Source organism: Rhinatrema bivittatum, chromosome 2 (genome assembly GCF_901001135.1).
Source record: "Rhinatrema bivittatum chromosome 2, aRhiBiv1.1, whole genome shotgun sequence".
Classification (NCBI taxonomy): domain Eukaryota; kingdom Metazoa; phylum Chordata; class Amphibia; order Gymnophiona; family Rhinatrematidae; genus Rhinatrema; species Rhinatrema bivittatum.
In genome coordinates, this window is record NC_042616.1 from 650,202,675 (window position 1) to 650,215,525 (window position 12,851).

Genomic DNA, 12,851 nt, shown 5'->3' on the forward strand with positions numbered 1-12,851 from the left:
ATCTGTTGCACCTTACCACTTTGTTTTTCAGCTGGGCAAAACATTGAGGTAGCAGTGGGCCACTTATACTCCATTTCTCTTTATTCCACTGCGCTTGGATATGGCCTGTGTGATGGTGTGTGATATCTGGCCCTTGGCTACCCTAGATGTCTTTGTTGCATTGTTCTTAAACAGCATTTTGTAATGCTTGAGGACCCCGGCGATGAGCATCTCATTGTCCTTGATGCTGAATCTGTATGCGCAGAAATGAGTCCGACCTGCTGCCTGGCTGCTAGATGATTGGGTTGCCACTTCTACTTCCAGAGAGGTGTCACATTCCTCACTTTTCCTCTCATTCCCTGCTCCCCACCCTTCTTCCCCCCACTCCTGCACCTACCCTGCCAACTCACCCTCTGCCTTCTCGGTCTAACCCTACCCTGCCATCCTCCTCCCACTACACTCAACTGTCTATCCCCTTCCTCCCCCTCCCACCTCCTCCTATCCCTTCCCTCCTCCCTATCTCTACTGTCCCTACTTCTACTCCTCCTTCTACCACTTCTGCCCTCCTGCTCTCCCTCATTCCCTCACCTCTTTTCTTCTCCTATACCTTTCATGCTCTATCATCTCCACCGCTCCTCCTCACTCTACCACCACTCTGCACTCTGCCACTACTCTGCATTCCTCCAGCACTCCTCCACATTCCTCAACAATCCTCCACTACTCACCACTCTACCATTCCTCCACCACTCCTCCTCCATCATCACACAAAGACAAACTGACAGTGAGAAACACACAAATACTTCCACACATAGATAAAGATGAGACAAAGGTAAACAGATAACACTAAACAACAGGACAACTCACTCAGAAATCACTGTGAACCTCCACTTAACTCCAACCAAGAACATCTCCTCTCTTCTCTCTCCCAAGCCTGACACACCCTTAAAGAGGCAACTGCAGGAAGCCAGTATATATAAACAAAGAAAATAATGCAACATAAGTAAAATGATGCATGATGTGTAAAATGACACGACATGCTAATGCAAATTGTGTATGTCAGTATATACAAATCTTTAAATAAATAAAAAAATTACCTATGCGATGCGGTATATCAGAAATTTCCCTAACATGCTCTTTTTTTTTTTATCACAGATGCTAACATGGCATAGTTCTGCTTTATTTATAGCATTTTGATGAATCTAGGCCAAAGTTAACTGGATAGGTTGTGCCGCCCAGTTATACCCACTGCCCACCCACTGACTATCCAATTAACTATTTACGCAGATAAGTGACTTACACAGCTAGGTAGCATTTGAATATGGATTCCACTATTTCCACTGTATCATAAACTGTTTTGCTACTGAGATTTATATATAAATAAGCCGAATAGCAAAATAGTGTGTTATGAATCGGAGAGTGGACCCTTGATCTGAGGCAGAGTCTGCACTGCTGAGAAGGAAGTTAACCCTCGTTGGTCTCTACCGTCAGATGGCAAGGCCTGTTGAAGATGCTGAGAGGACGGCTTCACCCTGGAAGCTCGTGATCCCCCAGGAGGAGCCCGTAGGGACATGGCCGCTGGGACTTAGGCGACTCCCTGAAGAATGAAGATGGTCTGGATGCAGGCGCCTCCTGCAGGTCGTGGGTTCCAGACGGCTGGCGCCTCCAGTAGGTCGTGAGAAGTCCGGGAGTATACGTAGAAGAATAGTCCCAATCCAGTCCAAGGGTCAAAGTCCAGAGGGAGGTCGAGAGCCGGTCCAGGAGCAGAGAAGGAGAATAGTCTGAAGCTGATCCAGGAGCAGAGAAGGAGAATGGTCTGAAGCCAGTCCAAGTCGATACCAGAAATCACCACCACCGGTCTGAGGGTCAGGAGCCAAAGAATCAGTCCAACAAGGAGAAGAGCAGGAGCAGAGCAAAGAGCGGATCCGAAACACCAAAACAGGAAGCAAGCACAGAGACTCAATACCAAGGCAAGGTCTGAGGAGCAGACCTTGCCTTAAATACCTGGAAGAAGGGAGGAGCCTCCAGGAGGGAGCCACGACATTTCCTGTCGTGGCTCCTTTAAATCTAATCTTCAGCCGCGTACGCAGCCCTATGCAGCCGGGAAGAGGGAGGAGTCATCTCAGCCCCACTGGGCTCCGCGGCCGGCCCGGGCAGCGGCCGAGGCCGCGGGAAGATCGTCGGAGGATGCTCCCTGCTCCTGCAGGAGCCTCTGGGCCTACCCGACATCGCGGGTGAGTACTTGGTCCCGGCCGCGGACCGCCGCGGCCAGCGGCCATGATGGTCGGCCCCGGTCGTGGTTTGCCGTGGCCGGCGGCCATAACATAGTGCATGTAATTTCTCCTACAACTATTTTCCAAAAACATTAACTACACCTCTTGGAGGAAAGGGTACATGTTTTGCAAAATCTAGTTTGTGAAGAGTTTTTCTCACGTATTTTATTATGCATTCATTGTTAATAAGTTTCTTTGTATAATTTTGCGTCCCAATCACTCACTAGCAATGAATTTATATAAAATTTTGCAAATGTAAAGTCACATGTGAAAAATAGCTATTTGCAAAGCAAATAATTAAATTTTGTTTGCTCAAGGGATAGTTTGCATTAACCTATAAGGCCTGATTTACAAAAGGATTTACATGCAAAAAAACAGTTTAATTCCTGTAAATGGACTTCTGAAAATAGCTTGGGGATGATTTATGATTGTAAATGTATATACAGAAGTGATTCTGCATGTACTTTTATGAAGACCAGAAAGAGCTTTTCAGGTGTGTGTGTGGGGGGGGGGGGGGGTGGAGGGGGAATAGAGTTGGGGGCAGATAAATCATTTATGTGCACTGATTAGATTTTTGAAAGAATGTGCATAAATCTACATGTATATATTTACACCTGTTAATGAACAGCTATAAATATGCATATCTCAAGCTGCATTCCATGCATACCCTCTAATTTTCAAAGCAGACTTGTGAATATAAGTCCGCTTTAAAAACTCGAGCTAAAGTCTGTACATACTTTGTACATGCAAACTTTAGGCCTATATGGGTTGCTGAAATTACTGTCTTAATTCTCACTATTAGTGATTTTAGCATATGGAATGGTCTTTGTGCAATTTTGCCCTCTTATGTACCTGATGGAGAGAAGGATAGTATCAGAATTCAAGAAAGCATGGGACAAATACAGAGGATCACTGAGGTAGAGGAAGAGACTATAAAGCTGAACAAGAAATATGGATGGGCAAACTGGATGGGCTGTATGGTCCTTACCTTCTCTCATGCACTATGTTTCTATGTTATATCAGCCTCTTTGTATTAAACTAACAAAAATCCAGGAAATAAATGTTAAAAGAATGCTAAGTAATACAAAAAATGAACAAAATATTTAAAGTAGTAGCAATATTAAAAAGATGCTAAAAAAAGTAAAGATAATAGACTAAAGAGAGGGAGAGGGAGACTATATGCAACAATAGAGAAGAAATCAGATAAAAGTGGGAAGTCATGCCAGATTGTCAAGCTACAAAGGACAGATGCTCTGTTACTTATTTTGATAAGATTTGATGATACAGGAAAGAAACAAGAATTTAAGGAATGGGAGGGTTAAGAAAGTACAAAGTAACTGGTATGAATGACAGTAGTAATAAGTTTTCATTTTAATGTCTTCTAAATTTCATAAGAATTCTTCTTTCTCTTTCTCACTTCCTTCTAGGATTCTGACCTAATGACGTTCAACATCTCTATCCATCGTTCTTGGTGGCGAGAGCATGGGCCAGGCTGTGTACGGAAGGTGGTACCAGCTCCAGCCAGCAGGACCCTGGATGATCATTCCTATATCACAGTGACGGGCTGCATTATTCACTTTCAGTACCTGGAGGTCATCCACAGTGCTGTGCAAATACTACTGTCTGTAAGTCTCTGTTTCCTGTAATAGCCTCTTTCTGTATGAACATGACTTGATTAAATATTCTGCAAATAGACCAAGGAAATGACAGATGAACTGGATGCATTTAAGTTATAGCTGCTTTCCATTTCTCTTTCAATTTTTATCAAGTTGCAATGTTTATCTAGTTATATAATAGAAGCATTTTAAACTATGAACTGAAGTTAAACATATACCTTAGTATGCAATTCAATAGAACAGAAATCTTTCGAGCAATTGTAAAGTGCTTTAGGCTGCTTTCTTTGCGGCTTCAGAGTCTTTCTATTGGCCCAATATAGAACTCTAGAGAGGTGATTTGCAAACTTTTGAGACCATGTAGCTTCTTCAGATGTCTGCTTTATGATTGTCGCTGCAATACTTTTGCTGCACCTGGAGTAGCATAATACTCAAAAGGTTGGAATCTGTCTGAAATCTTGTATCTTAAAGTTGCCTGTATATTAATTCATATGGCTGTGGATCTATAATGTTATAGCTGATATCGCTGGCTTGAATACACTGATATATCTGTAGTCAGTAGAAAAAGTACAGAAATAGCAGCAAGAACAGTGCTCTGTGTAACATCTGTTGCTTATCTCTGGTTATTGTGCTCTGTGTAGTTGGCCAGTTTGTTTCTTGATTGTAAAATAAGTTGAGAATTTGTTATATCATGCTAGATTTACCTGGATTTAAAAATCCTAAATTAGAGCAGAAAGACCATGATAAATTATTATTATTATTATTATTATTATTATTATTTAAAAAAATGTATTACCTGAGTGCTTCGCTGTGTATGGCAGGATATGACTGCCTTTATCTAGCATTATTTATTTATTTATTTATTTATTTATTTATTTTATATACCGACATTCAATCGAGATATCACATCGGTTTACAGGTAACTGGGCAGATAGGGCGAGTTCTGCCCTATTTTACATTATAACATGATAACAAGGTAACAAATATAACATGGTAACAATTATAACAGGAATATATGGAAAAAATAATATTATGGCATATAACTTATGTACATACATATACATACATATAACTTATGTACATTAAAAAGCATTACTGCAAAAAAAAAATCCATAATTAAAAAAACATTGAACAACATAAAAACAGTAACAACAATGATCAATCCATCATTATTCTCTGATAACACATTTAACAAAACTAGACTATGCTGGGCAGTAGCTAACCTGAAAGTTTATAGGCTTGCTTTAAAATATAAGCTCTTAGATTATTTTAAACAATTTGTGACAATCAATGGAACATATTTGGGCAGGGAGAGAATTCCAAAGTATGGGGCCTACAACTGAAAAAGTTCTCTCACAGGTTTCAATCAGATGTACAAGTTTTGGATAAATAACTTCCAAAAGACCCTGACTACTGGAACAAAGCATATGAGAGGCCCTTTAGATCTTAAACACAGTTATGATACAAAGGGAGGCCTCGTTGTTGTTCAAAACATTGTGAACAATAAAGGCAATCATAAACTTTATCTGCCAGATGATGGGAAACCAATGCAATGACTGTAGCATGGGAGTATTATGATCCCTGAGACACACAACAGTGAGAACTCAAGCAGACACATTTAGTACAAGCTGTATGGCTCTAATTGTACCTACAAAAGCCCAGAATAGACAGAATTACAGTAATCTGACTGAATTATGTATGTTCTGTTTGTAAACCGCCTAGACGGATAGTCTTCTACCCCTTTGTGTGGTATAAAAAACTTTTTAAATAAATAAATAAATAAATAAATAATCTAAACCAGAGAGTAAGAGCAACTGTAGTACAGTACAGAAATTCATAGATTGCAAAAATGGTTTAAGTTTGCGTAAAAGACGCCACGTATAAAAGGATGACTTGACAACACTATTAACATGGATGTTGAATGATAAATCTGACTCAAATATGACACGAGGTTCTTAAGCTGGTGGTCTTTCAGGGTAATGATGGATTGCTATAGGAATCTCTGAACTGGAGAACTTGCTCTGCAACATAGCTTCAGTTTGGTTAATACTTGTGGCTAATGGATTCTGACTCATCTATTGTTGATCCCCCCTATCATTGCAATATAATTTGTACCCAGTATAGCACTGTCTAATTGGTTATCCACCTTCCACCAGGTCTCTGAGATACCAATTATGTCTATCTCATCATTCATTGCTATACACTTTAATTCTCTCATCTTACTTCTTAGTCTTCTGGCAGTGGCATATAGATATTTCAAAGTATGTTGGTTTTTTTTTGTATTACAACCTGTTTTTCAGTTGATAGAGATAATTTGGAATCCTTTAGCTCAGGTGATTCTTTATTATAGGCACATGGACTACTTTTGCTTTTATTGGAACCTCTCTGTTGGGATGCCCTAACTCTCATGTTTTATTAGTATCCTTTGATGATGCCTCCCACCGAACCATGCACCTCTGAGCGACTGTTGGCTTTCCCCCTTGTTCAAGTTTAAAAGCTGCTCTATCTCCTTTTTAAAAATTAGTTCCAGCAGCTTACTTACTCTCTGGTAAAGGTGGAGCTTGTCCTTTCTCGAAAAGACTCCTCCTTCCCCAAAATGTTGCTCAGTTCCTTACAAAACTGAATTCCTCTTCCCTGCAGCTTCTTCTCATCCATGCATTGAGGCTCCGGAGCTTGCCTGCCTCTGAGGATCTGCACGTGGAGTGGGGAGCATTTCAGAGAATGCTACCCTGGAGGTTCTGGATTTCAGTTTTCTACCTAAAAAGCTAAATTTGGCTTCCAGAACCTCCCTCCCATATTTTCCTATGTTGTTGGTGCCTACATGTACCAAGACAGCCGGCTCCTCTCCAGCACTGTCTGAAATCCTATCTTGGTGTAGGGGATACCCTCAAGGGCCATTGTTTCCAATTGGGAAACTAGGCAGTCACCTAGAGTGCCAAGATTTTGCTGGCAGCAAAATCTTTCCAGTGTGAGATCTAGGAGGGTTCTGTACTAGATCCAATAGCATCAAAGAAGGAGTGCTATGCTAGAGCCACTTCCACCAGTAGTTAAGTTGGGGGAGGGGAGGTGAATGACCAAAGGTTTGCCTAGGGCACCAAATATGCTTGTACCGGCCCTGACCAGAAGATCGAGGGAAACCTTTACAGGTCTAACTGAGGTATGCTTAAGTTGTGCGGGTAGGCTGCCAGATGACAAGGATGCATTAATATATGCTACTGACAAACTAATACTCTCTTTCATAGCCTTCATAACTACAGCAGGGGAGGGATTTAAAGGGGGAACTAGTGGCATTCAAGGAGGCCATTATCAGCTTTGCTTAGTAGATGAAACTACCAAAAAATGGTCCCAACTAGGTCCCTCATAAGGTGCGAGTATATAAACCCTGAAAATCAAACAGAGCAAGCAGAAAAAAAAGGGTCATCCAAAATAGTAACAGTTCATTAAATAACTCTATGCAAAATCTTTATGTACAGTATAATTCAAAACTTTAAAAGTCTCAGGCTATTTGACTTCCAAAATGAGGTCCTTTATCATGTTTGCTCTGAGTTTCAAATCCATACAGCCAAAACCACTAGTGCTGGTTTATCAATGAGGAAAGAAATTTTTTGTTTATTTCTCAATATATTTTATTATCCCAGCAGTCTGCTAAATAAGATGGACACACCAAGTGGGAATCCCAGTTTACTGCCTGAGGCTCATAACAACATGGGCCTGCCTTTTTTGGCAGACTGAGCGCAGGAAAGCACTTAAATCTAAGTCTCACTTTTGAGGCTTCTGACTTTAGCTAATCAGGCCCTAAGTGTTTGTCAGCACTCCTGGGTCCCATTAGTGTTGTCTGGAATATAATCCTTACAATTCCATTTTAACCTTTCTCAGAAATCCAGTTGGACCTCCCTGGTTTAGCACTGGCTTTCAGTAAGCAGTAATAGAACGAAGGACCACTTTAGCAAAAGACCCTCAGGGATTTTGGATATATAACCCTATTTGTGCTGGAGCAATGAGAGTAGCACTTGCAGGGACAGGCTTGAAAAAAAATCAGCTCTCTGCTATATGCCAGTTAACCCTTGCCCTTTTATATCGTGGAGGCTTTTATTGGTGCAGCTAGTTGGTAAATCATGCCCTTTGTGACTTGGGTTATAAGGATCTTCTATGTAAAGCACTGGAATGAGGATATAGTACTAATGCTCAAATGCCATGGCAACGCCAAAACTGATTTGGCAACGCACCTGTTACAACAGTTTATTTAAACTGTGGATTGAAATGATTATTAGGCTGTGAAAAGTTTCTGGACTATTTATTGCCGTTATTTAAATGAATGCAGCAAATGGGGATTCTTGAAGGTCACCACCTAAGCCAGCTTCAGCTTCTGTGCTTATTTAGTATTCAGTGCAGTTATCAAAGGTTGTAGCTCCAACCTTTATCTGATGTGTATGAAGCTAAAACTTATTGCTGAATCACAGAACCTGCAACAGAACAGAATAATATGATAACATAATTTGCATAACCTGCATGGTCTTTTTAAAAATCAAATATGTATTTACATAAGAACATAAGATTTGCCATGCTGAGTTAGACCAAAGGGTCCAACAACCCCAGCATCCTCAGACAATGGCAAATCCAGGACACAAGTGCCCAGCAGATCCCAAAAAGAGTAGATCCATTCTTTTTAACTTACTCTCAGGGATAAGTGTTGGCTTTCCCAAAAATACTTGGCTAATAGTATAACCCAACCCCCCTCTTGGTTTTGGGGATACCTAATGTAGGGGGCTACAGCAATGTCTCAGGGCCAGTTTCACTTCCGGATCTGTCAAACTGCTCAATAACTTCAGACTTTAGCCCTGCGTGCCAGGTTTACCAGCAGAGAGGAGGTCCAAGCCTCCAGTGCCCAGGTTAGTATGGGGGAAGGGAGGGTGTCTCTATTACACAGTCACTTTCAGCCATGTTCCACTCAAAACTCTCTGACAGCAACCTTCAGCAGTCAGGAATCATTTGGAGAAATTCACACCCCAGACTTGGATGGTATTCAACAAAAATAGGGTTTATTTTAACTTAAAGAAAAGCACACACCATCATCATCATCATCATCATCATCATCATCAACAGAAGAATTACAACACCTGGTGCTGTGGTTTCTTCCATCTTCCTTCCTCTTTCTTTGGCTCTGAGGCAGTTTCCAAAAGTCCTTCCCCATAGAGGAAAAAGAATGTCTCTTCTTCAATTGGCATAGGCTGGGAGGGGAAAAACAACAAGAAAACTCTCCCTCTTTCAAAGCAGGTCTTTAGCCAGATATACTTGATACTCAGCTAAGGGGGTTATTTTCCATGTCACGTTATGGTGTTTTCATATGTGAAAAGCACCATAACACATGGTGCAATGCTAATTTTTAAAAGGGGAGGAGTTGGGGGCGGGATTTTTGGAAAATTGTGTTTTGGGCATTTATAGGCCTGGAAAGGGCCTGAGATGTGACAGAGAGAGAGAGTGAAAGAGAAAGAGAGAGAGAGCCTCTTGGGGTGGTACCATAGTAAGCAGCTATTTTCTGCTACTAAAGAAGGCCCACCTAAAACTCGAGGTGAGGTTTAGGTAGTAGTGTAGGGGTTAGGGGCCACTTTGACATGCAGAGTGAGACGTACGAACAGAACAGTACAATCTTGTGAAGATTTGATGTCCTTCAGACATCACACAATGATGAGATTTGTACAATGTTCTCTCAACCTAGCTTGATGGACTCTCTACCTGGGTAACATCAAGTTAGGTTGAGAGAACATTGTACAAATCTCATCGTTGTGTGAGTTTCCTCACTGTGAAGGACATCAAATCTTCACAAGAGTGTACTATTCTGTTTGTACGTCTCACTCTGCATGTCAAAGTGGCCCCTAACCCCTACACTACTACCTAAACCTCACCTCTAGTTACTAGGTGGGCCTCCTATAGTAGCATAAATAGCTAACTACTACAAGGGTTTTGGAAATGCAATAATTGTGGTATTACCACAAAGTGTGAAAAGTTAACACACTTTGCAGTAATATGTATTCAAAGCACTAAGACAACACACATTGCAATAAATAGGCTATTACCATAAAACACACTCCTCTTCCCATCACATGCAATAGTTTGATGAATATAGCAAATTGGAAAGCCAAGACTTGCCTTTGCTAAATCCATGCTGGCTATTCATATGAACAGTAATTTTGTCTTTAAAAATAGTTTCTACTATTTTGCCCAGCACTGACATTGGGCTCACTGGTCTATAGCTTCCCAGATCACCTAAGAGCCCCTTTTAAAAATTGATCACTACATAGTCTTCAGGTACTTTTTTTAATAATAGATTGCAGATTGCTAGTAACAGTTCTGGTGATTCTTTTATTCTTTAATATGTCAATGTGCTCTATTATAGTTTCCATTTTCTTCCGTTGATGATTTGCTTCAGGTCCTCTGAATCATCATCATTAAAGAAAATCTCTAGCATGCATATCTCTCCAGCAAATAATTTATTTTATTGTTCTGCTATGTCCTTGTCATCCCTGAGCACCTCTTTTGTCCCTTGGTCGTGTCCATCACAGGCTTCATGCTTTGAATGTACTTGAAAAAATTTGTATTACTTATTTTTACCTCTATGGCAAGCTTCTTTTCAATTCTGTCTTGGGCCTGCTTTATTAATATTAACTTGCCATTGCATATGCTCTTTCCTATTTTCATCATTTGGATCTGCTTTCTAGTTTCTGAAAGAAGGCCTTTAGGCTTTAACTCCCTCTCTCATCTCACCATTTCACCATGCTGGTGTGAGGTGCAATACCTTTGCACCAGGCAGGCAAATTGCCAAGTGAGCCTCCTGCCCACCATCACTCAGCTGTCTCCATTCCTAATGATTGAATTGCCAACTACAACAGCAGTCTCCTAACCCTTCCCTCCTGGGCAGTCACACCTCGGTGTGAGAGGATAATATACCGCCTGGAGGGAAAATCTTAGCAAAAGACTCACATCCTTAGACTCACATCCTGCCACACCAAGGTGTAATACTCAACGTCTAGGTGCCCTTGCTTCTAAAAAGCAGCACAGGGCTGTAAGACTGTAGATGGGACCACTTTACTATGTTCCTGAATGTCTCCTCCTCTGCTTATTTCTGTCTGCTTCAGCTCCTCTAGAGACTAGGCTCATTCTCTGAGAGCCAGAGGCTCTTCACACTGGGTGCACATGCAAAACTTCTCACCAATGGGTAGGTAATCTTACATGTGGTACTCAGTGCAAGAGACTGGATAGCCCCTATCCCTCTGCTGGACTGCTGCTTGTATCTTAATATTTGGACTGAGTATACTGCAGCATATAAATGCTAAAAATAAATATGTTATTTAAAGTTATATAAGGAATGTGGGTGCTTAATCTAAATTAACATACTCATAAATTTAATGGCATTTATTTTAATGTGTTTGTCAATTTAATCTGTTTGTCAATGACCTGCAATAAGACTACATTTAATCAAATGCTAAGGTCAGGCTTCATTATTCACTTTTTTGAGAAAAATCCCTAATTGACGCTGTGAAAAGTTTCCCTCCTAACCTTTCAATTTGTGTAACAGTTTATATATGAAACTATTACAGAGGTGGGTGGGAGATGGGGAGGGTGAGTGGGAAAATCACACACTGCAGTTACTTCTCCAGGAAACAAGTCATATGCCTCCTCATGGCAAAAAACTCTTGGAGTAAAGGAAGGTGGACAAATTTGGCATAAAGTACTGACAGAAAAGATCAGTAAAGATTAAAGAATACTATGAAGTTGATATTGAAAAGTATCTTAACAGCTCAGAACAAGAAACAAGCTATCAATCAGCTTGCAATTCCTGTACAATTATACAACTTTGGAATAGGAGACTGGCCCCATAAATATTTAGAAGAATTGGATGTAAAAACAAGAAAACTCCTCCACAGCCATCAGGTAATCTATAAGAAACAGTGTATGTCGAGATTGTACATCCCTAGAATGAAAGGTTTATTAATGTTCCGTGTTTCTCTAATATGTCTGTACTGGAGTTATATAAAAACTATTTAATGGAATGAAATTGGTTACAAATATAGAGCTACTAAAACAGGTCTTCAGGCATACTTAATGGCATCAATGGAACCAAATGCCCAAACAATGATAAGGAAACGTGAAGTCAAGCCTAATGTTGAGAGATTGAGAATTGAAATGAAGAGCAGTGGGCTACAGGGGGATGGAACAGCTCCCCTATAAGGAAAAGCTAAAGAGGTTAGAGCTGTTCAGCTTGGAGAAGAGATGGCTGGGAGGGGATATGATAGAGGTCTACAAAGTCATGAAAGGGCTTGAATGGGTAAATGTGAGTCAGTTATTTACTCTTTTGGATAATACAAGGACTAGGGGGCACTGCATGAAGTTAGCAAGTAGCTTATTTAAAACAAATCAGTGCATAATTAAGTTCTTTAATTCATTACTTATGGAAGTTAATATAGCTGGGTTTAAAAAAGGTTTGGATAAGTTCCTAGAGCAGCAATCCATAAACTGCTATTAATCAATAAGGATTAGTAGCTTCTGATCTATTCATTTAATAATTTGGACACTTGCCAGGTACTTGTGACTTGGTTAGCCACTGTTGTACACAGGGTACTGGGCTTGTTGGATCCTTGGTCTGACCCAGTAAGGCATATCTTATAGGGATGTGAATCGTTTTAGGACGATTAAAATTATCGTCCGATAATTTTAATATCGTCTTAAACCGTTATGGAACACAATACAATAGAGATTCTAACGATTTATCGTTATAAATCGTTAGAATCGTGAGCCGGCACACTAAAACCCACCCCCGACCCTTTAAATTAAATCCCCCACCCTCCCGAACCCCCCCCCCAATGACTTAAATAACCTGCGGGTCCAGCGGGGGTCCGGAACGGCAGCGGTCCGGAACGGGCTCCTGCTCCTGAATCTTGTTGTCTTCAGCCGGCGCCATTTTCCAAAATGGCGCCGAAAAATGGCGGCGGCC

The 12,851-nt window shown here is 40.7% G+C and overlaps 1 protein-coding gene across 2 annotated transcripts in view; it reads left to right on the plus strand.

Moving 5' to 3' along the window:
- Nucleotides 1–12,851, plus strand: part of NKAIN3 (sodium/potassium transporting ATPase interacting 3) — a 1,185,646-nt gene that overhangs the window by 827,955 nt on the left and 344,840 nt on the right. For both annotated transcript variants that reach the window (XM_029591376.1, XM_029591377.1), the window contains exon 4: nt 3,677–3,874. In XM_029591376.1, coding sequence (XP_029447236.1) covers nt 3,677–3,874 — 198 coding nt within the window. The remainder of the gene's footprint in view (nt 1–3,676; nt 3,875–12,851) is intronic.